At 44.9% G+C, this 26670-nt stretch overlaps 1 protein-coding gene and 1 long non-coding RNA gene across 2 annotated transcripts in view; one reads left to right on the top strand and one right to left on the bottom strand.

The window, feature by feature from the left end:
* Positions 1-3816: 3816 nt before the first annotated feature.
* The window catches only part of LOC122464121, a 51960-nt gene continuing 29106 nt past the window's right edge, over positions 3817-26670 (bottom strand). Inside the window, exons 3-4 of the long non-coding RNA XR_006288025.1 lie at positions 16611-16761; positions 3817-9684 (exon numbers count right to left, since the gene is read on the bottom strand). This is a non-coding gene — a long non-coding RNA (uncharacterized LOC122464121). The remainder of the gene's footprint in view (positions 9685-16610; positions 16762-26670) is intronic.
* Positions 9151-25826, top strand: LOC114018957. Its single transcript, XM_027820037.3, has 7 exons — positions 9151-9367; positions 10255-10395; positions 12752-13054; positions 15178-15483; positions 19786-19917; positions 21814-21918; positions 25383-25826. The coding sequence occupies exons 1-7, from the start codon at positions 9313-9315 to the stop codon at positions 25598-25600; spliced, it is 1260 nt and encodes a 419-aa protein (XP_027675838.3). The 5' UTR covers positions 9151-9312; the 3' UTR covers positions 25601-25826.

Genomic DNA, 26670 nt, shown 5'->3' with positions numbered 1-26670 from the left:
TTTATAGAAGTCAGTTTTTTAGAAATCATTTTTATATATTCGAGTGTGTGTGTCCCCACAGAAAGTGCTCTAAGTGCATTAAGTGCATTAACTCAGCGGAGTGCTTCCACAGTACCGAGGCTAGAGTCGACTTCCGGAGCGTTGCACTGTGGGTAGCTATCCCACAGTTCCCGCAGTCTCCGCTGCCCATTGGAATTCTGGGTTGAGATCCCAATGTCTAATGGGGCTAAAACATTGTTGCAGGTGGTTCTGGGTACATATCGTCAGGCCCCCGTTCCCTCCCTCCCTCCATGAAAGCAGCAGCAGACAATCCTTTCGCGCCTTTTTTTCTTGAGTTACCTGTGCAGATGCCATACCACGGCAAGCATGGAGCCCGCTCAGGTAACCGTCACCGTATGTCTCCTGGGTGCTGGCAGATACTGCATTGCTACACAGCAGCAGCAACCCCTTGCCTTGTGGCAGCAGACGGTGCAGTAGGACTGGTAGCCGTCATTGTCATGTCCGAGGTGCTCCTGGCCACTACTACTAATGTAAGGGACTACATTAGAAGTGACTTGACCAGGTCATTCTCTTTAGTCCTGCAGTCAGTCCTATTGAACCATCTTATGGTGAGCAGGCAGGCGATACGGATTGCTAGCAGTCCTACTGTACCATCTTCTGCCAGGCAGGCAAGAGATGAGGATGGCTAGGAGTCCTACTGCACCATCTTCTGCCGAGCAGCCATGAGATGTGGATGGCTTGCAGTCCTTCTGCACCATCTGCTGCCAGCCAAAGATGTAAAAGATAGATGGAGTGGATCAAAACAAGAAATAGACCAGATTTGTTTTGTACTCATTTGCTTCCCCCCCTCCCCCGCCTAGGGGACTCATTCCTCTAGGTCACACTGCAGTCACTCACAGAGAAGGTGCAGCGAGGTAAATCTAGCCATGTATCAATCAGAGGCCAGACCAACCTGCTTGTTCCAATAAGAACAATTACTTAGGTGCACCATTTCTTATTGGAACCCTCCGTGAAGTCCTGCCTGAAATACTTATTGATGTAAAGCCACCCCCTTTGTTGATTGTAATTCCCTGTAAGCCAGCCCTGTAAGTCATGTCATCAGTCGCCCCTCCCTCCGTCAGAGCAACGGCAGACAATCGTTCCACGCCTTTTTTCTGTGCGGACGCCATACCAAGGCAACCATGGAGGCCGCTCAGCTCACTTTGGCAATTAGGAGCACATTAAACACCACACGCGTTATCCAGCACCAGAACCTTGCAGAGCCATACCGGGCGAGGAGGCGACGTCAGCGCGGTCACGTGAGTGATCATGACATGGACACAGATTTCTCTGAAAGCATGGGCCTTGCCAATGCATGCATCATGGTGCTAATGGGGCAGGTTCATGCTGTGGAACGCCAATTCTGGGCTCGGAAAACAAGCACAGACTGGTGAGACCGCATAGTGTTGCAGGTCTGGGACGATTCCCAGTGGCTGCAAAACTTTCGCATTCGTAAGGGCACTTTCATGGAACTTTGTGACTTGCTTTCCCCTGCCCTGAAGCGCATGAATACCAAGATGAGAGCAGCCCTCACAGTTGAGAAGCGAGTGGCGATAGCCCTGTGGAAGCTTGCAACTCCAGACAGCTACCGGTCAGTTGGGAATCAATTTGGAGTGAGCAAATCTACTGTGGGGGCCGCTGTGATGCAAGTAGCCCACGCAATCAAAGATCTGCTGATATCAAGGGTAGTGACCCTGGGAAATGTGCAGGTCATAGTGGAGGGCTTTGCTGCAATGGGATTCCCTAACTGTGGTGGGGCCATAGACGGAACCCATATCCCTATCTTGGCACCGGAGCACCAAGCCGGCAAGTACATAAACCGCAAGGGGTACTTTTCAATAGTGCTGCAAGCTCCGGTGGATCACAAGGGATGTTTCACCAACATCAACGTGGGATGGCCGGGAAAGGTATATGATGCTTGCATCTTCAGGAACTCTGGTCTGTTTCAAAAGCTGCAGGAAGGGACTTTATTCCCAGACCAGAAAATAACCGTTGGGGATGTTGAAATGCCTATAGTTATCCTTGGGGACCCAGCCTACCCCTTAATGCCATGGCTCATGAAGCCGTACACAGGCAGCCTGGACAGTAGTCAGGAGCTATTCAACTACAGGCTGAGCAAGTGCAGAATGGTGGTAGAATGTGCATTTGGACATTTAAAAGTGCGCTGGCGCAGTTTACTGACTCGCTTAGACTTCAGCGAAACCAATATTCCCACTGTTATTACTGCTTGCTGTGCGCTCCACAATCTCTATGAGAGTAAGGGGGAGACGTTTATGGCGGGGTGGGAGGTTGAGGCAAATCGCCTGGCTGCTGGTTACACGCAGCCAGACACCAGGGCGGTTAGAAGAGCACAGGAGGGCGCGGTACGCATCAGAGAAGCTTTGAAAACCAGTTTCATGACTGGCCAGGCTACGGTGTGAAAGTTGTGTTTGTTTCTCCTTGATGAAACCCCCCGCCCCTTGGTTCACTCTACTTCCCTGTAAGCTAACCACCCTCTCCTCCTCCCTTCCATCACCGCTTGCAATAAAGTCATTGTTGCTTCACATTCATGCATTCTTTATTCATTCATCACACAAATAGGGGGATGACTACCAAAGTAGCCCAGGAGGGGTGGTGGAGGAGGGAAGGAAAATGCCACACAGCACTTTAAAAGTTTACAACTTTAAAATTTATTGAATGCCAGCCTTCTGTTTTTTGGGCAATCCTCTGTGGTGGAGTGGCTGGTTGGCTGGTGGCCCCCCCACCGCGTTCTTGGGCGTCTGGGTGAGGAGGCTATGGAACTTGGGGAGGAGGGCGGTTGATTACACAGGGGCTGTAGTGACAGTCTGTGCTCCAGCTGCCTTTGCTGCAGCTCAACCATACACTGGAGGATACTGGTTTGATTCTCCAGCAGCCTCAGCATTGAATCCTGCCTCCTCTCATCATGCTGCCGCCACATTTGAGCTTCAGCCCTGTCTTCAGCTGGCCACTTACTCTCTTTAGCCCACCACTTACTCTCTTCAGCCCGCCACCTCTCCTCCCGGTCATTTTGTGCTTTTTTGCACTCTGACATTATTTGCCTCCACACATTCGTCTGTGCTCTGTCAGTGTGGGAAGACAGCATGAGCTCAGAGAACATTTCATCATGAGTGCATTTTTTTTTCTTTCTAATCTTCATTAGTCTCTGGGAAGGAGAAGATCCTGTGATCATTGAAACACATGCAGCTGGTGGAGAAAAAGAAGGGACAGTGGTATTTAAAAAGACACATTTTATAAAACAATGGCTACACTCTTTCAGGGTAAACCTTGCTGTTAACATTACATACATAGCACATGTGCTTTCGTTACAAGGTCGCATTTTGCCTCCCCCCACCGCGTGGCTACCCCCTCAACCCTTCCCCCGCCCCTCCCCATTTCTGTTCAGCCACAGGCAAACAGCCCAGCAGGAATGGGCACCTCTGAGTGTCCCCTGAAGAAAAGCACCCTATTTCAACCAGGTGACCATGAATGATATCTCACTCTCCTGAGGATAACACAGAGAGATAAAGAACGGATGTTGTTTGAACGCCAGCAAACATACACTGCAATGCTTTGTTGTACAATGATTCCCGAGTACGTGTTACTGGCTTGGAGTGGTAAAGTGTCCTACCATGGAGGACGCAATAAGGCTGCCGTCCCCAGAAACTTTTTGCAAAGGCTTTGGGAGTACATCCAGGAGAGCTGCGAATGCCAGGGCAAATTAATCCTTTCACATGCTTGCTTTTAAACCATGTATAGTATTTTAAAAGGTACACTTACCGGACGTCCCTTCTCCACCTGCTGGGTCCAGGAGGCAGCCTTGGGTGGGTTCGGGGGGTACTGGCTCCAGGTCCAGGGTGAGAAACAGTTCCTGGCTGTCGGGAAAACCGGTTTCTCCGCTTACTTGCTGTGAGCTATCTACAACCTCATCATCATCATCATCTTCTTCATCCCCAAAACCTGCTTCCGTATTGCCTCCATCTCCATTGAAGGAGTCAAACAACACGGCTGGGGTAGTGGTGGCTGAACCCCCTAAAATGGCATGCAGCTCATCATAGAAGCGGCATGTTTGGGGCTCTGACCCGGAGCGACTGTTCGCCTCTCTGGTTTTCTGGTAGGCTTGCCTCAGCTCCTTAAGTTTCACGCGGCACTGCTTCGGGTCCCTGTTATGGCCTCTGTCCTTCATGGCCTGGGAGATTTTGACAAAGGTTTTGGCATTTCGAAAACTGGAACGGAGTTCTGATAGCACGGATTCCTCTCCCCATACAGCGATCAGATCCCGTACCTCCCGTTTGGTCCATGCTGGAGCTCTTTTGCGATTCTGGGACACCATCATGGTCACCTCTGCTGATGAGCTCTGCATGGTCACCTGCAGCTTGCCACACTGGCCAAACAGGAAATGAGATTCAAAAGTTCGCGGTTCTTTTCCTGTCTACCTGGCCAGTGCATCTGAGTTGAGAGTGCTGTCCAGAGCGGTCACAATGGAGCACTCTGGGATAGCTCCTGGAGGCCAATACCGTCGAATTGTGTCCACAGTACCCCAAATTAGACCCTGCAAGGCCGGTTTAAGCACTAATCCACTTGTCAGGGGTGGAGTAAGGAAATCGATTTTAAGAGCCCTTTAAGTCGAAAAAAAGGGTTTCATCTTGTGGACGAGTGCAGGTTTACATCGATTTAACGCTGCTAAATTCGACCTAAAGTCCTAGTGTAGACCAGGGCTTAGAGACAGCATGAACCGTGTGGCTAGTTGTAGCGGCGAGGTAGGAATGGGGACTCCTGAGCTTTGGTAGAGGATTGGCTAAGCCGTGGCAAATGAGAGGGGATGCTGAACAGTGGGAGCAAGACAAGTGGTTCATGGCAATTGGGAGGCAGGGATTGCAAACAGCAGGGTGGGTATCAGGTAGGTAGCAGCAGCTGGAAGGCTCCTGAGCTGTGAGGAACAGTCAGACAGACACAGTAGTTGGGAATCAGGCAAGTGGGATGAGCAGAGTACCTTGAGCAGTATGGGAGGGTCAGGAAAGTGAGTCACCATTGTTGTTGTGATTATTACTATTTATTTGTATTAATGTAGCTCCTAGGAGCCCCAGTTAGGGACCAGGACTCCACTGGGGCAAGGCATTGTACAAAAACAAAACAAAAAGTGTTTACAATCTACATATAAGACAAGAGACAACAATACAGACTGATGGGGGAGTACGAGGAGACTATGAGACAATATTGGTCAGCATGATAGGCAGTGGTCTCAGTGCACCAGCACCCTAACTGTAGTCAAGTTTTTTGTAGGCCTAATGGCAAAGGAGAGTTTTGATGGAGGATAATGAATTAGTTTTGAGGATGTTTATGGGGAGCGTCTGTCAAGTGTGTGAGACAGCATGGGAGAAAGCACAAAGCTGCTTGAAAATTTAAATAGTGCGTGATAGAGACTGATATCATGGGCTGATGGGAGGTGGGAATCAACCTTCTGATGCTGAATGAGAGATGATAGGTCGGGTGCAGGTAGGTTGTGAAGGGCCTTGAAATTGAAGACATGTAGTGAAGAAGTCATCAGCCGTGTGTACAATGGATTACAGCTCACAGGAAAGCATTTAGCAATGCTTTGTTTATATGGCTTATAATTAACTCTGTTTAAGTTTTGATAAAGTTTTTTACTTAAAGAAATGCTCTGGTGCATTAAAAGAGGCAGGTGGTTTAGCATCTAACATTTTAATATCTTAGTAATTGTGCATTTGTATACAGAAGAGGGCAGCCTCTCTCTGTTTCTTCCTTCAGAAAGTCAGTGAAAGTAGCATAGAAGTGTAATGATAGTAGATACAGGAACTGAGCTATGTTAACATGATAATTTGCTTATATATATTGCTGGGTAAAACATGGTAATTGATAGTGGCCTGGGGTATCATTGCAGTTTTGTCTAATGTGGGTTAAACAAAGAAGAAGCTAAATTGTATGCCTAAGTTACACTGTAAGTTTCTTGGAACAGCAACCGTATCTTCTTATATGTCTGTAAATTTCCATGCACACCAATGCCGCTCTATTACGTTACAAAACTGACATGATAATTTGCCAGACAAAAACACCCATTTTTATTTGCCAGCACGTTAATATGATGACTGACAATATCACAAATGGTATTCTCCATCCCCATTCAAAATAAAATACTTGCCTTAAGTGAGTGAGGGAACAAAGTCTTGCAAAACGGTGCTATAAAAATAATTTGTCCATTAATTGTTGTGTTTGCAAGATTATTTCTTGGAGCCCCATCAGTAATGACAGAGTATCTCCAGCTGGCAAATGATCAAACATTCAGTCTCCTCCCAAAGAGTTTTGCTATATCTTTTTGGTGAGAGGAAGGTTGTCACAGTATCTATTTCAGCCCCATCCAAAACAGGAAAAAATCTTTAATAGTGGGAAGGCAGAAACCATAGTTTCTTCCAGCTGATGCAAAAAAACATTAAAGATGGAACTCCAGTACTCAGCATCTCTGCCCAAATGATCACACCACAATTTGGATTGCACTTTCTCTGAGCAAGGCTCAGAAGCACCAGGTCATTCTGCACTAGTGCAGTCCTGGTATAAGCAAGTACTGGTGTAACAACTCCATCCATGCAATTAATCCTTCCACCCCAGTACTACAGTAGACCAGTCACTGCTTAGGTGGCCTTGGGTTTCTGTACTCTACTGACCCGGAGTCAAGATTTCTGTAAACTTCTCACCGCACGCATCTGAAATCCCATTGCATGACTTTGTCACCAGCACCCACTTCCTTCCTATTGCTTTGTTACCAAGTTGCTTTTGGAGCATTTCTGAGGAGAAGTCATCATCACAAGAGGTTGCTAATAGCCAGCCTGAGGCAGACATCAGAGCATTTGTAAATATCTGGTACTATGAGGAGATTCAGTCTCAGCTGAACTGTTATTTGGAATAGCCTGAGATCAGTTATTCCTTTTTTTGTAGCCCCTACATCATCTTGTTTTGTGTGTTTGTGTGTGTGTGTGTGTGTGTGCGTACGTGCATACGCAGGTCTTTGTTTTATTGTTTTCATTGGTTACTTATTGCAGCTAGCTTGCGTGTTTTTGTGTTAAAAAAAGTTAGTTTGCAGCATTTACCTCTTTCCTTAGCGTTTATTAAGCATACCTTTATTAACCTTCAGACAATCACTGCTTCGGTATTTCATAATCTCCCTCATTCAGACTCACATAACTTCACAAAAGTAAAATGATAAAGAGACCAGCAAAGCAGTGTGCCTCCAGGAATTAACCCGCCACCACCAAAGGGAGCAAGGATAACAATAATAGCAAATGATAACAGTAAATGTAGCAGTTTTCAAGTCTCTGCTGCATCAGCCCTTCACACACCCTGCACTAGCAAGAGAGATGCACAAAGCCCCCCTGATGATGAGGTTCACACATCTTGTGCAGGCACTTCTGACAATGTCAGGTGGTTCTGAATACCTGTGTGGCAGCCTAATTTGCAGCAAGGCCTAATGCCTCAGTTTACTGTCTGTTAGATACTCCACTCTTATTTTCACAAATGTTGTGTGGAATACAACAAGCAGGTTTTGCGATACCCATGTTGTAGATTGTGCTCTGGCTGCAAGTCAACAGACACCTTCAACTTGCTTTAAGCCTCCCAAATGCACACTCGACCACTACCCCAGCTGCTGAGTCTATAGTTAAAACAAAACTAGACAGACAGCAGTTTATCAGGTATAGCTGGGGAGCCATTGGTATGGAAGGGCACAGAGTATCAAGGTGGGGATGGAGAACCTATTAATATCTCTGTAATGTGTGGGGGAAGGGGAGAAGTGTGCGCCTCTTTTCCACTTCTGAAAAGTTCAGAGCTTTCCAAAATCTGGTATCATGCACTTTGCCTGGCCACCCAATGTAAATACTCAGCCAAGAATGGCCAAGAACTAGCCAAGAATGGCCATAATAATCGAGTGGTACCTTTTCTGATTAAGATACTTGCTAGTTTGATGTGGCAAACACAGAGAAGCTGAAAACCTGGTCTGAAGAGGTCATTTAATGTGGAGGGTTAAAATACACAGAAAAAAATGTCCCTACTGCATTCCTGGTCGTCAGCAAACACAGAGGAGAGGAGTCTCGTTTCCTCATTTGGAAGTTCTGCAAATTTCTCAAATTGCTCTGCTCCACGTCTCTGTGGTCATGGTCCTGACCCAAAAGTGGTGCTCCACTCTGAGGAAGAGTGAACACTGACAATTCAGCTTGGCTTCCATTTTGAGAATATGTTGCAGAATGGCATAATTTCTGAGGAACTTATGGGTCCTTTCTCACACAATTCCCTTGGGTTCCCAAAAGGCCTTTCCAAATCTCACACGAGCCACAGCTTCAGGGCACTGTGCTGGGAACTCTACGTAAGGTACCAGAAGGCAAAGCAGTTACAGTATTTGTTTAGAACACTGTGTATGCATGCAGGGCACAACTCAGCCCAAATAGGATACCCAATGTGGATTTACTGCACTATTGTTATTTGCACAGGTGCAGTCCCTCTGGTTCAGTTAGCCACAGTACAGTTCCTTCATTGTAGACACACCCAGGACCTTTGTTTCTAAAACCAATAAGCCTCTACCACTTGAACTAAAGAAGACTCTCTTTTAGTAGTTTATGACTGCCTGTCATGCTTGACCAATATTATCTCATGCTTTCCTTGTACTTCCCTGTGTGTTTGTAACCATCTGTTTTCTTATACTTTAGATTGTAAACTCTTTGGGGCAGAGACTGTCATTTAATTCTTTGTTCAGACAATACCTATTCAGTAGGATCCTGGTCCGTGACTGAGGCTCCTAGGAACTATGAAAATATAAACAATACTAATAATAACAACACAAACATGCATGCACAGCCTTACTTCAGCTCTATCTTCGTTCTGGTGTGTGCTCACACTATAGGGACGAGAAAAGCCTTATTTCCCCAGCTTTATTTTGCTGTGAAATGTCTTATGCCGGGCTGACCTCCACCTGCTGCAGCAGCCGCTTGGAAAACACAGAAGTATATTCATGAGTTCTTACCTCACGCTTGTCTGACACAGTGGTTGAAGCCACAATGTTTCCCTTCCAAAATATCCACTGTCCCTTTGTGAGAACTCTAGTTCTGAGTCAGTAAGGAAGTAATTGAAACATAGAAACAGCCTTTAAGCATTTCTGCATGTTCACAGTCTTCAAGACGCACCACTCAGTATGGATTTAAGTTAGTGGAATGTAGAGGTTTCCTCAAAAAAGTACAGTGTATGTGAAATACTAGAACAAAAATCATTTCTGAAATGTCATCTAGTTTTACCTTCCAGTCTACGTTGTTTGCACTTATTATTCTCCAGGGTAAGCCATTTTTCTTTCTTTCTTTCTTTCTTTCTTTCTTTCTTTCTTTCTTTCTTTCTTTCTTTCTTTAAGAGTGGAATGTGTTTATACTAAATTCAAATAAGACATGTGATTCTGTTCCAAATTAAATCAAGGGGAGTTTTGCCATTGTGTTCAGTGGTTGCAGAATTGGGGCAATACTGAAGCATGTTTTAGGATGAAGTAGAAGTACTTGCTCAGAGTGTTTCAATCTGTTGATTTCTGTATGTAGCCTTAGCTTATAGGCGTGTTGTTCATTGCAAAAGAAATGACCTCAGTATAAGAGGATTTCAGTGTATCTGTAAAATAACCAAAGACAAGCATAATAAGAAATTAATTTATTATAATAAAATATATTGTACATTTAATGTTGGAAAGACTACTGCACTGAATTGTGTTCAGATGATAGTAGAAGCTGAAAAAACTTTAAGGATGCTAGGTGCAGTATTTCTAAGTTTATATTTTTTTGTGTTTCCAGAAGGCAAAAACAAATAATTTGACAAGTATCAGCTGCTGAAAATTGCCCACACTTGGCATTAGGATATACTGAGAGTGGCATCTTTTCATCAAAGGATCTTAAAGCACTTTAGAAACATTACTTAATTAAGCATCAGAAGGCTGCTAAAAGAGAATAAAAGTTGTAAAACATTTTACAGATGGGGAAATTGTAGCATTAAGAAGCGAAGTGATTTGCCCAAGATCATACAGTTAGGACCCAGGCATCCTGACTTCTAGTTTCCTGCTCTAGCCATGAGGATACATTTCTGTCTTAGAATTTAGAAATCTGCATCATTTATTTCAGTATGGTGCCCAGAAACATATTGTGTTGTTCTGTAACTAAAAATGTTTTGCATGTATTATATTTCCAGTGCACAGTGATGTGACAACTGTAAACGGGATGCTGGGTAGTTATGTTACACTGCATCATGAGTATCCTGACTTGGAACACCCTGTTCACATCACTCGGAACAAGGGAAGGACTTTGTTAAGTAGCTGGACACATCATACCAGTAAGTTTACTATCTTTTTTAATGGAACTGTAGCATTTTACAATACAGAGAAAAAGGATGAGGGACAATATACAGTGAATGTGTGTAACAGAACTGGAAATCGTGTCTACCAAAGAGTTTTTCAGCTAAACATACATGCTAGGCATAAAAGTAATATCCGAATGTCTTACTCTGTAGGGATGTGTGGTGCAGACTCATCAAAGTTTGTTATGGCATATTATGTTTTTCAACTTGTTATCATATGCTCCTCACTTTAGTGTCTGCTAGTTTTGAATTTGTTTGGTCCCATCAGTGACCCGAGGTTCTGAGATGCACTCAATGATAATATTTATTAGTCATTCATAGCATCCACCCTTGGGCCAAGACTTCCAAAGCCAGAAGCCTAAAGTCAGTCTCCTACAAACTTTACTTAGGCTCTGAAATAAGCAACCTGATTTTCAGAAGTGCTGAACACACATCAGCTCCCTTTGAAATCTGCTGGATGCTTAGCCCACTGATTTAGAGCTAAATTAGCTTTTGAAATGTAATTGTAGGCATCTGTTTTTTTAAATCTTGGCCTTACTGTCTCTAGATCATGTTTTAGAATGTTCCAGCCTATACCATGAGAAGTGTGAAAATAAATGAAAGCTTTAATTTTTTATTTTAAATTGTGGTTTGAATAAACAGCAGTTAGAACGCAAGATGCATTTGCAAACCAAGTCAAGCAAGATTTCTACAAATTTACACTGAAAATTCAAAGTCGGTACTCTGTCCAAGCTCTACTCGAATGGAGTGGAGAGCTGGGGGGCTGGTTGTGGCTCCCTGATTCTCAGCCACCAGGCCCAGTGCAAGCTAGTTTCTCAGGGACCTCATGCCAGTGGAAGATTGGACATTACTGCACTCTACCCTGCCCTCCAGACAGTCTGCCTTCACTGCACTCCTGATACACCCTCTCCCTCCTCTTTTGTCAGTGGTGGTGGGGCTGCAGGCACAGGAGGCAGCTGTACATCCTCTGCCAGAGAGACTTGCACAGGAGAAATTCTCCATTGGCCATCTCAGCTTTAAGGTTGAGTGGCACAAAGTGGCCTTAGCAGACTAGAGAAGCCGACCAAATGACATAACTGTTATTATGACATCCTCCTTCCGTGTTTCAATTACAGTGAGAATGACCCTCCTCTCTTTAGGGGGGGCAGAAGTCAGAAGAGAAGTTGGTAATTTTTATTATAAACCGGATGGATGGATGGACAGAAGGACAGATAAATGAGAGACCTTAGTCCCTTACTGCTGTAGCTAGCTGTCCATTTTAAGCCACATTTTGACACACAACCGATCTTACTATAGTCATTATGAAGCTATCTGTGTGAAATCTCATGTGGGTGATTTTATGTTAGGGTAGAATTTGATATAAATTGGACATGGGTGTTTAGATTATATGAGTGTGCAAAATGAATTGCTTGCACTTTCTGAAAAGTTTCCTAACTTATTTTTATTTTTTGGCTCCTGCTATTGCAGAAATGACTTGGTCTAGAAACTCCAAATTTTTTGGTTCTACTGGCCTCAATGATGCATCCACTAGTTACAGTTAATTTGGGTCAGAAAATAATTAAATGCCAATGATATATTAGGGACTTTGCATACTGGCTTTTATATACTTTACCAAATACCTGTATGGAGCTGTTGTCTTTTCTAAGCATGAATTTGAGCAGGATGTCTGCAGCTGGATTGGAGTTCTTCTCATTCATAAATTAGGGCTAAAGGCTTCTTAAAGCTCATATCTGTGCCAAATTCAGCTTAGTGTGCCACAGATTTTTAGAGCTGCTTGTTTCTGACAATAGGGTAGCCAAATTCCAGGAATCCATCCCCGAACCATGATAATAAACCTTAGGACCTTTTTCTGGAAAATGTTTAAATATATTACTCTGTGTCTACTAGCACAATGGGGCCCTATTCTCATTTGGTCCTTAGGTGCTGTCATAATAAACATGATAATAATAGTATGGTCCAGGAACGTTTCTTCTGTAAACAGGCTGTGCACATTTCAGTAGGAGTCTCCATTCCCAAAACAAGTCCAAGTAAATCATGCTTTCTTGGCATGACTTTGGTCAAGGAAATGGGCCTTCCCATGATTCCAATTAAATTATCCATAGACTTAAACAACTGCAGTTTCTTTATTAAGAGCAAACGGTTGGTAGGTAGGTTCCATTATCACAACACTGCTAATTAACCTGGGAATCTGTCTGTAAAATGTCTTCAAGCTAGTAAAAGATTTTAAAAGCAAATGTATATAATTTCATGTAGTGTGTAATCACCCTGAATGTAAAATGTACATTCTGTAAGCAAACATTCTCATGCACATGTATTCTTTCTTTATTATCAGGGGCCACCGAAGGGATGCACACTGTCAGAGGAACTGTAGATGACTGTGTTATGCTTGATCTGCACAATTTCACAAACAGGCGTATTCATGTTACCTGGAAGAAAGGCAATAAGCAAGTGGCCAAGATGAAAGGTTACCTTGTATGGGGCTCTGGAACATACAGGGAGAGATTTCGTGCATTCCCCAATGGCAGCTTGAGTGTTTGCCCCATGCAGCCAGGGGATGAGGGCCAGTACACAGCAGAAGTGTTTGATTATGATGGGGCAGGTTTGGGCCATCAAAAAATTCAACTAGAGCATAGCGGTAAGTATTAGCCCACTATGCAATGCCTGTCAGGGCCTGTAGATTATATCAATAACATGCAAATGTGAAAGTGTAGTTTTAGTATGCGTCAGTGTACTGTTCAGGTCAGTGATCTCTATCTGTAGCTGAAAAATTGGTCTGAAAAGGTCATTTAATGAACTCAGTTTTTGTGGAGGATTAAAATACCCAGAAAAATGTTCCCATATTTCTGAACTGCATTCCTGGTCTTCAGCACCATGTGATCCCACAGTGGGTTATTAACCAGAAACAGCATATAGTCGATCTCCTGGTACAGACGGAAGACCTACTGCAGATAAAATAAGAAACACACACTTTTATAACCAAACTTGAACCAAAACTTTTTAGAGACTCTAATGTATTAGGGTACGTTTAATTTTCCATTTTTGCATAGTGTACTCTTTTCTCATCTGGGGTCCAGCCCAGACTGGAGCCAGAACTGCTCAGATTCCCATGGGATGGGATGGTCTAATCGTTTACTGACGAGGACTGCAATACAGAAGTGCAGGGCCTTCCAATAGAGAGCTTTCTAATGAGATTTTCAGACCAGCGTTCAGACTACAAAGATTTGGGTAACCTTTGGCTAAGCCTCAAATACAGTAAAATATCCAAATATGTGGACACTTCTCAGAAACAAACCCAAACTCCAAACCTTCCTTGGGTTTCCAGTACAACAGTAAATCAGAATATGTAGGAGAAGAGTTCAGTTTACACCGGTATTTATTGGTGTGACTATTGGGTTTTGTATTTGCCCAACGTCTGCCAATAAGTATTTTAAATGTTGAAACGTGGTCCAATTGTACATGGGTTTAAGAAAGTTCTGCCTACTCTAGCTCTCCTTTTATTCCTTGCTCTGCTGTGTTTTGATCTCACAGACTAAACAGTTGCAAGCCACCTTCAAGTCGTCTCCTTATTTGCATAGGAGAGCATCAAGTGCTGCATGAAGCTGTGCTGGTGATTCAATTGGTGGCACTTCCATCTGTATCAGAACTGAACCTAGACCTTGGCCAAGTGCTAGGGGGCATTGTTTTGCAGGAAGTGCTGACTTTTGGATGAGAGATAAAAAACTGAAGCCAAGGCTACTCAGAAACATTAAGATTCCATACCACATTTTGTAAGAGAAGGGGCATTAGTTATAGTAATCTGGTCAAATTGTGCAGTCTGCCTTCTCTAAATTCTCCCAGCCGTTTTGATTGGATATTGTTGCCATTTTTTGACCTGAGTAGCTAGTCAAAGTTGGGGCCCTGTGGGTGTTGCAGTTGGGAGTAGAAATTGGTGATGGTCAGGCATTTCTTTGATGCAGTTTTGTTTATTTACACAAGAATGTACAAAGTCTTGTGTCTCTGAATGCAGAAGAAATCAAATAGTGGGAAACATCTGCTTTTGCTCACAACACCAAGAGTGCTCTTTTCAGCCTGCACCCCTGACCCAAACACCTCTTCCCAGGTTTCTTCCAGGATCCATTACACACTTTTAGCTGTTCCTTCAGGCTGCCTCTCTCATTCCATCTATTCATGTCTGACCTTAGTTTTCTGTGAGATCTTTCTCCGCATGTGCCCACACACACACACACACACACACACACACACACACACACACACACACACACACACACACACACACTTGTACCCATGACAATACTCAGCCTAAAGTTCACATACATCTTCTGTCTTAAGTGGGACTTATGTGTATGGTTATGTTAACTGAAGGGTGAGTTCGCACTGACCAATCTCAATGGACTTTGAGCTTGACCTGTAACTAGGTTTCACCCAGTTTCTAACAATATAGTATTGTTCTTCACTTGCTCTTCTAAACTGTTGTGCAATGTGGCAGTGTGTGGTGTTCCCGTGTTTGCTCTCGATGTAGCGTATAAACTACATTATGATCATTTGGGATGGAAAAGGTATAATAAATATGCAGGAAAGCATTATTTTTATTTTAAGTCCATATGTATGAAACTAGGTTTAACAAACATACTCCCTAGCACTTGACTTCATTCCTCCATTTTGAAAAGATACAACAGAAAAGAGATCACTCACAGTTAAAAGGGAACATAAGGAATGCTCCCTCCCTTAAATTTAGCAGCGATGGCTTTTCCCCCTCAGGAAATAAAACAGCACCTGTTCAAGAAGTAACAGGAATTGTCGGCGGCTCCGTGCTCCTACCTCTAGCAGTGAAGGATTGGAATGGCTTGGTCCAGATAATGTGGAAGAAAGACAGCTTGTTGGTTGCTGAGTTAAATTACTCCCAGTCGGAGTCCAGTGCGGGAAACACCTACAGATCTCAGATCCTATCTGATGGCACGCTCAGACTTGACAGGCTTCAGGAAAGTGATTGTGGACGGTATTCAGTGGAAGTGCGAAACAGAGATGGGAAGATTATATACCAGAGAATGATTGATGTGAAAGTGGGTGAGTATTTCTCAATTTAAAACGTTAGCAAAAATGGACAGTGTTAATATTCTGTCTACTTTAAAACCTATTTTATTCCCCAGTTAAATACTGCAATAACACTCATTCCAGGTTCAAAATGTGAGCACAGAAGAACCATGTCAGAGACATTCCATAACTAGTTAACCATTAATTGATTAACACATTCATGAAATAGAGGTTAGAGCTGGGTGAAAATTTTAAGTGGAAACATTTTTGGTGAAAAATGAAGATTGGGCAACACTGAAATATTTTGCGAATTTGTGTTGATTTTGCAGAACTGTTTCGCTCAAAAAAATGTTTAAAACATTCTGAAAAAATATGAGGTTTTTTTCAATATTTTTGAAAAAAAAAGGTTTGATTTTTTGGTTCAAAACTACTTTTTATTTTGAAATTTCCTTTAGTTTTAATTGTTAAACATTAAAAACATTTTTAAATGCTCATAATTGTAAACAAATGTTTTGGTTTTGGTCAAACTAAATGTTCAGTTTGACCTAAAATATTTTTTTCTGACACTTCAATGCACTGAACATTCTGAAAAATTTTGGTTTGGGGTCAACTCAAAACAAAGCTTTCATTCTGATTTTTTGTAATTGAAACACCTTTATACCAACATAAGACCTTTATGCCGATATAACTGTGCCCACATTAGTGGGATCTGGACCTTCATACTAGTATAGTTAAAGCCGTACAAATTTTGTGTATGGAAAAGCCCTTAGAGAGGAGATGATAGAATTCTGACACTAAACTGGACCAGAGAGAAAGGAAACATTGCTTCAGGGCTCTCCCTTATTATTCTTTCTAAAAAGATTAGCCTTCTTACCTGCGAAGAAACATTAAACTCAGTTTGGGCTGAAATTAATGATTATGAAAAGGAATTCAGATTAGGGTTAGCTTTCTCCCCCATTTGTTTTAATGCCATCAGAACCGATAGTTGCAATCAGCTAAAGCAGTGGTTCCCAACCTTTCCAGACTACTGTGCCCCTTTCAGGAATTTGATTTGTCTTGCGTACCCCCAAGTTTTATCTCACTTAAAAACTACTTGCTTACAAAATCAGACATAAAAAATACAAAAATGTCACAGAAACTATTACTGAAAAATTGCTTACTTTCTCATTTTGACCACCACCATCATCATCATTATATTCCTATTACGCCTCTGGCGTTTAGGGCAGTGATGAAGCTCCTCCACTCCTGTCTGTTTCTGGCAAGTCTTTCAATGGTTCCCCAGCTGTGCCCCAGGTTTTTCAGGTCAGCTTCCTAAAAACAAATTTTTACCATGTAATTATAAAATAAATCAGTTGGAATATAAAAATTGTACTTACATTTCAATGTACAGTATACAGAGCAGTATAAACAAGTCATTGTCTGTATGAAATTTTAGTTTGTACTGACTTTGCTAAGTGCTTTTTATGTAACGTGTTGTAAAACTAGGCAAATATCTAGATGAGTTGATGTACCCCCTGGAAGACCTTCATGTATCTCCAGGGGTATGTGTACTCCTGGTTGAGAACCACTGAGCTAAATCACTTTAGCTAACAGCTCCCTGATTTAAATGGAAGAGAGGGGGCTCAACTGTGCAGGGTCTCAACAGTGCAGCTCACTTCCCTAGTGTCTCTTGTCCAGGGGCGGCAAGTTGTATGGGTCTGTGGTGCCCGGGCTCCAGCAAATTCAGGGCCCAGGGGGCCCGGCTCCACCAATGTTCGGGAACGGGTCTCTCCCCTGGCCCTGCCTGCCGCCCCCGCACACCTCCCCCGAGCTTCCCTGCCTGCCCTGGGCAGTGGGCAGCTGCCCCCTGCAGCTCCGCTCTGCACTCCCTCTCCAGGCACTGCTGCAGCCGGGTACAAGGGAGCGGTGCCAGGGGCAGGTTGAGGCGGCTACTGTGCCTGCAGAGGGAGGAGGGGAGGAGGCACATGGCAGGCTCCCCCCCTGGCTGGTAACTCCTGAGCAGCAGCCTGGGGGAGCTTGGGTGAGTGTTGGGCCGGGGGAGGGGGAACGGGGAGGACTCCCCTCCCCTTGATCTCGCTGCTGCCGGCGGGGAGAGGGCTGGGGGGAGTCCTCCTCTCTGGCCCCCAGCCCAGAGCCTGCACCCAGCACCCAAACTCCATCCCAGAGGCCGCATCCCTCCTGCACCCAAACTTCCTCCCAGAGCCTGCACCCCAAACTGCCTACTGCACCCAAACTCCCTCCCAGAGCCTTAGGCTGGTGTGCGTGTGGGGGGCGGGACTTGGACCCGTTCTGGGTACTACCAAAAATTATACAAACCTGCCACTCCTGCCCCTGTATTCCTGTAATCTGCGTCTTATGCTGTTATTTTGCTGTGTGGATAAGACCCCCTAATGATGCCAGTATACACGCATTGGCCTTTCTCCTCCTTGTTCTCTGTGCAGTAGGACATCCCAGAGTGCATTGCCTCATGAGCTCTTGCTGCCACTCTTTGTGCATGTCCTTCAATTACTCTGTCTCATACTGAGGCACTATGGGATAGCTGCTCACATTTTCCCAGTATGTGCAATAGGGTGACCAGATAGCAAATGTGAAAAATCGGGATGGGGGTGGGGGGTAATAGGAGCCTATGTAAGAAAAAGCCCCAAATATCAGGACTGTCCCTATAAAATTGGGACATCTGGTCACCCTAATGTGCAAAGACAGTCAGCATGATAGGTATGGACTCACAAATTCAGTTGGTGTGTGGTTGTGTTGTGAAAATAGCTGCTGTGTAGATGTAGTTCACCAACTGAGCAGAAAAATGATTGTAGCTGTCACTTTATCAAGGCCCTTACTCAGATCCAGAATAGTTTGCTTTTTTGTTGACACTGTCACCTTTCATTTTCAGACAGTAATAACCACAGCAACCAAACAGTTTGATTTCAGGTACTGTACATACAGTTGATACTCAGGCATTCTCAGACTGCACCAAACTTTTACAAAATGCATGATTGCCAGCCTCTAAGTCAGCTGAGTTATACGATAATGACAAAATTCTTTAATGCAGGAGAAAGCTTAGCTAGAAGAACTTCTATCTTTGGACTGAATTCATTCCTGTCATGGCTCCACTGGAGTTACACCAACATGGAATATGACCCAGATGCTTTAAAGCAGGGGTGGGCAAACTATGGCCCGCAGGCTGGATCCGGCCCATGAGCTGTTTTAAACTGGCCTGCGAGCTGCACCATGCAGCTCGGCCCTGCTCTGGCGCTCCAGCTGGGGCACTGGGTCGGGGGTGCACAATGTGGCTTGGCCCCGCTCCAGCAGGGCTGCTGGCTCAGGGCCACACCACGCGGCTCCCAGAAGCCATGGCATGGCCCCACTCTGGCTCTTACGTGCTCCAATAGGAGCTGCAGGGGGGTGCCTGTGGATGGGGCAGCTTGCGGAGCCGCTTGGCATAGGAGCCGGAGATGGGACATGCCACTGCTTCTGGGAGCCGTTTGATCTAAGCGCCGCTCGGAGCCTGCATCCCCTCAGCCCCCTGCCCCAGCCTTCATTCCCCTCCTGCTCTCCAAACCCCTTGATATTTTCCCAGAGCACCCTCCTGCACCCCAAACCTCTCATCCCTAGCCCCACCCCAGAGCCCGCACCCCCTCCCGCACCCCAACCCCAATTCCATGAGCATTCATGGCCTGCCATACAATTTCTATTTCCCGATGTGGCCCTTGGGCCAAAAAGTTTGCCTACCCCTGCTTTAAAGTAATGTTATGGTCAGACAGACTATGAAAATATCCTCTTCTTGCCCAGTGGTTCAGCTCTCTGTGTGCTTTTACGTCACACGTTGACTTCACACAGACCAAAACAAGGTTGTTTCTCCTTGTAGCTCCTCAAAGTCAAGCCAAGCTACACGACAGAGATCTGGAGCCTATACTGCCTCACAAATCTTCAACAGACTCACCAGCTTGTGTCTGACCACGAACCCTTTATTTCTGGTAATGTTGTATGAGGCAGAAGGAGCACAGCTGGATCGTCGGATACCGTGCTGGGTTTGCAATGCCAGCTGTTAGGAAAACTCATTTGTCTTGTAAACTGGGCCATTTTAATTTGCAGACACTGAGAAAAAATACACAGGGAATCCCACAGTTTTGTTTCATCAGGTCACTTTTCTGACTCGACTGAGCTTGAGGGGAAGTCAGAAAAACAGAACAGATAAATAAGACCTTGTTGTACTGTTGTTTAGTATGTGATCTTTTTATACTGTCTGTATATGAATGGAAATTACAAAAACAACCATGTGTAACGCTAACAGAATCATTAAGTCAATGATTTTTTTTTGCCATTTTATTCTCATTTTAGAACAAGAGACGGTGGCCTCACCAGTTAACCCGTATTTACTGTTATTCACCATAGTGGGAGTGCATGTTGCTGTATTCATTGTTGTGTTGGGTTCACTAATATGGCATTTTAGAAAGTGCAAACACAGAACAGGTAAGGATTCCCTCTTCAACTCTGTAACAGAATGGGGTAAACCATTGTCACTAAAAATCAGTACATAGGGACAGTCCACCTTACATTGTGGTTCCTAATTTATTTTTTGGCTCGCTCTGTTTACCTGACTAAGGGCCAGATTTTTAAAGGTATTCAGTTGCTTAATTTCCATTGATTTTCTGTGGAAGTTAGGTACCCCAATAACTAAAAATCTGGCCCTAACACCTTACCTGTACCAGAAAGCTGCTGCCATCTAATAGGCTGTGAAATTTGGATTGCTTCAAAATGCAATCTCAGTTGTGAGACTAGGATTTGGAAGAATGGAATATAATGACCTGAGATAGAATTTGGCCATGATATCATGATGATACCATTCTGACTTTTGTTAAAAGGGACCGGGATTTATAAAGGTCTGAAGTGTCCAGGACCTCAGTTTTATTTCTCATTTAAGAGTTGTATCTCAAGCAGAAGAGTATCCCAGGCTCTGTCCTGAAGTGGTTCAGTTCTGACTCCAGGTGCCACCTGGGTCCTGTCTACATTACAGAACATTACCGTGTTTGAACATGGTTATGAAGAGCTGAGTTTGCTGATCTGATGCGGACCAGTGAGTGCGGACGAAGACAAATTACATTCAGTGATGAGTGGAAGGAGGACCAGTCCTTAACCCCGCTGGTTGACACAGGACTGAACAAGATCTGTCCCAGTCTACATTGGCCTCTAAGTCATCGTCAGCATTGTGTCAGCTAACTCTGTCCCTCAGAACCTTGTTCGGCCATTTTAACACTTTGTAACGGGGTCGTAGCCCTACTGAACCTCCAATCCTCTCTGCTGCATCTGAGTTTAGGCTGGAGGTCTCCTGTCCAAGTACCGACAGACCATCTTTTAGCTTGTGAGTTTTGTTAAGCGCACAGCCCTGTATGACATAGTCATGGGCATGACTCTAGGGGATGGGAGTGAGGAGCAAATGCCTCCAAGTCTAGTTGAAGGGAGATAACTTTGTCTTTGTTTCCACACCCTCCTGCCGTAGATGGGAGGAGGAGTTCAGTATGTCCCAGAAAGACCTCAGTTAGGCAAGTCTCCCCATCCCCTAGAAGCCATTAGTCAGCTATTGACTGCATGTGCTTTGCCGCACAGAGACAGAGGGGGTCCTGCACACAGGCAGCATGAGGAGCAACAAGTAGGACATGCCATACCTTTCCTGCCAGCTGTGTGAGGCAGGGAAGAGAGAGGAGACCAATCAGCCCTTTGCTCCCATACCCCACAGGCAAATGGAGAGAGAGGGGGGGGGGCAGCTCACCCCAGCATAGCATTCAGAAAGGGCAGAGAGGAGGAATAAAAGTAGGAATAGAAGGGGAGAGCAGTATTATTACCATCTGTAACATCAACACATACACATTTTCAAAATGATGCACCTCTGGGAGGGGCAATGAAGAATAGATGTGGTCCTCCTGCTCCATGAAGGAGGTGAGAAATTAAATGGGATGAATGGACTAGTAGTTTGGGAATCTTTGAAATGTCTCGGGGGGAGAGGGGAGGAGGATGTGAGAGTGAGGGGAAATGAAAGAGCAGAATAAAAAGAGAGTGATCATCCTGAAGGGACAAGTAAACAGGCAGCAACATATGAGATTGAAGAGGGAGGCAAAATGGGGGAAGCAAAATGTCCTGAATGGCAGAGCGGTAAGAAATAATAGGCATAAACTGTGCAGTTCAAGAGGCATTAAAATTATCCACATAACACATTCATCGTTTCAAATTCATCAAGTCTTCACTTTCCCAGGACTCGTAGATACCAGGAGGGGTGATGGGAAGCAGACCTTAGTAGATTATGCTAGTTTTATCTTTCATTGAGAGTCTTTCCCAAACATCTTGTGCTTTTCTTATTTTATTTGGGTTAAGGTCGCATGACAAACCTAAGCTTCCGGCATGTGACTTTGGGCCGAAGCGGCTATGACGAGGACCTTGTAGAATGTGGAGAGGGAGACAGGAGCAGCCCTGACCAAGGTGAGTATTCCGGCTGCCTGAGAATGGTTCTGGGACCAGGAGGGTAAAGACTCTGCTGACAACGTGATGTATTTGATACCGTTGGCCGTGTTTGAAGCAGAGCCCAGACAGGAGAGGAATTCTTAACCATGGAAGCAACTAGTATCACAGCAGTTACCTAACACAAGCACTCAGGGATGGTAGCAGGGTATCCACAAAAACACCAACGGGCCTTAGGTGATACCAGCACTGAGCCCTAGTACCACGGAGATTGGCTGGCTCCATGTGCCTCCCCCTGTTCACAGTTCCTCTCAGTGGTCCCAGTGTTATGGCTGCTATAACAGGCCCTTCCTGCCCTTCACATCAAGCTCCCCATGGGGTAGGATTGCTAATAACAACAGAGTGCTGTAGATTAGTACTGTGACACTTGGTGTAGGCTTTTGGCCCTCCCAGCCCTGTTTTTTCAATATCTTTCCCAGGGTGGGTTGACTCCTACGCCTGATAAGTTTGCAGTGGGTAAGTTTCTTCCGGGCTGTCAAGAGAATTGCTGGCAGTGATACTGCAGCCATATGCATATTACATACAGGACATACCGTTGGCAGTGGCCGGGAGGAGCAGTGCTGGCTGCCCCACTGCCAGCGCCTGTTTGGAGTGAGTGACATTGTGACCTGGTGCACAGGGGTCACAGTGCCAAACCGGAGCAGCACCGCAGCCCCCATGGTCACAACCTGGTCACAACGCCACTTGCTCAGTTTTGGCCCCACAGTTCCCCGTCACGATGGAAGCTGGGTGGGGCCAAACCTGAGTAGGTGGTGGGGTATCCAGCGCCGCTCCTTCTCACTGCTGCTGTGGGTCTGGCTTCTGTACTAGGGATCCCCCCACGGGCCTGCCCAGGCTCACCCCACTTCCAGCAGCCTATGTCCCGCCCAGGCTGGAAGCGTGGGGCTGAGCATGGCACAGATTCAGCAGGCAAGGTGCTGGGGCCAGCGGCTTCAGTGGGGACGGCTCCACAGGTACTGATGGTGTATACCATGGGAAAAGTTTCTCTTCTCTTTAGCTCTATTCGGTCACCCTTTTCTCCTTCCTTTATCCCTCTTCCCCCCCCTCCCCCAATTAAAAAGACGTATCTTGAAAAGGCTCATTGCACTGATAAGGACCATTCCTCCTTCTGCTTCAGAGCCAAGTCTGCTCTTGACGTATTATGCTGTGTTCCTCACAAACAGCACCTCCATCAACATTGCAAGAGCACTGACAGCTCCCCCAACACCATCAATAGGAATCAGAGGGACCACAGAGATTTTTCAAAAACAGTTAAAAATGTTATTTCTAATATGTGTCCCTTAGGAGCTATAGGGCCTTTGCTATGGGTGCAACTTAGTTCCAGCAGGTGCAAACTGAACAGTGCAAACCCAAGAGAAACAACACATTCACCCAGGTTACTCAAGTGAAGTAACTGCATTCCACCAGCCCCTCTGCTCACACCCTCTGTAACAGCAGGGATTGCAGAGCACAGGGAATAGAGCCCTGTGGAGCTCAGCTGTTCCATTTCAGAAGAAGTGGCTGAACTCTTGGGTTTGGTTCACATGGGTTCACGTGCCCATGAATTTTGAGATCTACTGAACCCAAATCTGAAAGCAAAACTCAGCCAGAGCTCCAGAAACCTCCTGAATTGTGCTTGGTGTCAGGCTGTAACAATGGGACTGTACTGAGTTTTGCTTGGTTTCCACGCCAAACAATAAATCTCTCCTTGGTGCCTGGAACTTCGTCCAAATTCACTGAAATGCCTAGGAATCTCTGCAAGCCAGGCCTGTGTTTTGAGTCTGTAACAAAACCTTGCCACCAGCTCTAATGGTGGCATCAGGGGAAGTAACCTGCTGAATGGAGTTCTTCGTAGGCACCATCCGGGATATGCATGGGTCTGAGGTTCTGATACTAGGCTCTGATGTACAGTGTGGGTTTAGTCATACTCAGAAATTGTATATTTTAAACATAGATTGAGATCCTGAAAAATCTCAGAAAAGTGGATAAGGGACCCCATGTGAGAGTTTGGTGAACTCCAGTCTGAGAGAAATATCAATTTCCATTGACTTTATCAAGGGTGAGCCATGTTTTTAGGCCACAGGTGTGTGCAGTAATGTAGAACTTGAACCATGGCTTGGAAAAATGGAAGGAAATCAAATGGGGCTCTCAGACCTACTCATGTGAAACCCAAGAGAATTAGGTGCAGCTGCTATTGAATTGGGCTGCCACTAGCATTACTCAGTCTCTGGCCTCGTCTGAGTCACTGCCTAGCAAGCAGCATTGCTGGATTCATCCACCAGCCCCAGGAAATGAAATTCTAAAAATACAAGCTTTCCAATGGGGAATAATTTATACAATTTCTAATCACTGTAGTGTGAAAATGCTGTAACTGTATATGACAAAGAGCCTTTCCTGGCCAAAGCGCCTGTCTCTCCTCCTCATGATGCTGTGGCTCAAACCTCAGTTTTAATTTTTTACCTCTGAAAACATCTTTACCCAGCTTGCAGTTGCCACTGAGGCAGACAGGCATCTCAGAGCACCAAGGCATTGTCCAGGGAGGAAAGCAACCTCAGAGCATCAAGGCAATATCCAGATAGGAAGGCACTTTGTGAGCCACTAGCCCGGCACCCAGGCCATAGGGCACTCTCTGAGCTGCTAGCCCAATGCCCAGGTCTTAGGACACTGTATGAGTCACTAGCCCAGGGATGTCAAACTCACTCTGAAGAGATCAGATTCCATTTTTAATTATGCTGAGTGGGGTGGGACATAAATATAGGACTACACACTCTTCTCAGTCCAGAGCTGATTTCCCACTGATGTCAATGGGAAATTTGCCCCGAGAACAAGAGGGAGAATATGGCCTTTATGTGGTAACTAAAGTTTTAGTTAATATTTTTATTTATTATTTATCCAGTGCCTTAGTGTTTCATTTGGCGTCAATGAGCAAAAAGGGAGCATATGTGTGTCCTTTCTTTCTCTACCTTCCACAGGCTCCTTTCTCTGTTTCTCTCCATCCCCCCATCTTTGTGTGCCTCCTATGTTCTTCCCTCTGCATTTCCTTCCCTGCAGTCACTCCCAGGCAGCTCCCACCTTTGCATGGGCTTTGCTCCCATCCCCTTTCCCTGTGCTGTAGCAGTGTCCACACACACAGTGAGTTATGACATGGCAAGCTGGTGCACTGTAGATTCACATGCTGGCTTGCCACGCAGTAACTCGCCATGTAGACAAGCCCTGGGTTCATGTTTGGAGGGTTGGGTTTTTTTGCAATCCTGAAAGCTAGAAACTTACCTTTTTTTCTAAATTAAAGATTCTGCCCAATCTTAATATATCATGTGGGCATCGTAAATAGACATGAGAAGGGTGGAATCAGGTCCACTCGCCATATGTTTGACAATCCTACCCTAGGGCAATGCCTACATTCTGTATCTGTTTACATAGATATCTTTTGCTTTCTTGGTTTGAAGAGAATGGAAATCCAGCTTCACAGGAACCAGGGGCCGCAAACTCCACTAAGCAAGAGAATGAAGCTTTCATTAAGGAGACTAAAGGGGCAACAGCTGCAAGCTTTTACACTGAGCAACCTCTGTCTTTAAATATCTCCACTTTTCAAGGTAAGCAGAGACAAAAACAAACACAAACCCCAAACCACATTTCAAACAGGAAAGCAGAGTATTTAACCTAACTAAAGAGTTTCCTGTGACACTAAGATCCAGGGCTCTCTTCGATGCGATTGCAGCGTAACTGTAATGAGCTCTATTTCAAGTCTTGCGGGAGGCAGAAGCTGCAGATCGTGCGGTGCTGCAGGACGCAGTGCATAGTCTATGCTCCAGGTGACTATATTTGGATAACACACACACATGCTGCGTACAGTTGCTCCAAAATTAATGATACCACAAGCCAAGGGTCTTCTCAGCCAATCAGAGCAGCAGCCAGGTTTGGTCTCTCTGAAATTCTTTGCTGACATCACTAACTCCTGCTGAAGCAGGAAGCAGTAAAACTGTGACCAGCACCCTGCTCCCACTAAATAACTGTATAGGAAAGAAGCAGCTTGTAAAGGAAAGCTCTGTGTTTAATAATAGTTATAATTATTATTAATACATATTTCCAGAATGCCCTTCACAGTGGTATCTGGGTGCATTTAAATAGCTTAAATAGAATCACAGCTATTCCTAAACAGGAGTAAAACCCACCAGACTCCCCTGCTACCTGTAGCTTTGAGAAAGAGGGTGGACAGGGATTTGGCCACTCCGCCCAGGATTACATAGCACAATGAGTTGGAACCCTGGGAAGGATGCATCTTGTAACGCTTTCTGAATGTGGCTGGCTAGGTTTGTACTTAAGTGTATCGCTCAGCTTGCAACCTCTAGCCTTGCCTTCCACTGGAAGAACTTAAGGCATGTGGCAAATTTTAATAAATTAAGCTCTGTGAGGCACAGCAGGTGAATATTATCTCTGACTTACAGATAGGGAAATTGAGTGACTTGCTTGAGGTCACTTTGTTCTGTAGTGGAGTCAAGAATAGAACCCTAAATTGCTGGCCAACACCTCTAGCTCACACTCCCTCTTGTAATAGTCATGAAGACAGAAACGAGAACAGTGAAGTTATAAATAGACACAGTGTCACATGTCCTTACTTCCTGTTATTTCTTTTCACCAGGTTTGCTCTTGCTCATCTGTTTTCTCCTTCTCTGCACTACCTTTTTAACCAAAAGTGGCCACTGGGGCTTACAAAACCCAGAGCCACAGGCCCCA

Source organism: Chelonia mydas, chromosome 1 (genome assembly GCF_015237465.2).
Source record: "Chelonia mydas isolate rCheMyd1 chromosome 1, rCheMyd1.pri.v2, whole genome shotgun sequence".
In the NCBI taxonomy this organism is placed as follows: domain Eukaryota; kingdom Metazoa; phylum Chordata; order Testudines; family Cheloniidae; genus Chelonia; species Chelonia mydas.
This window is presented reverse-complemented; position numbering and strand designations above follow the sequence as displayed.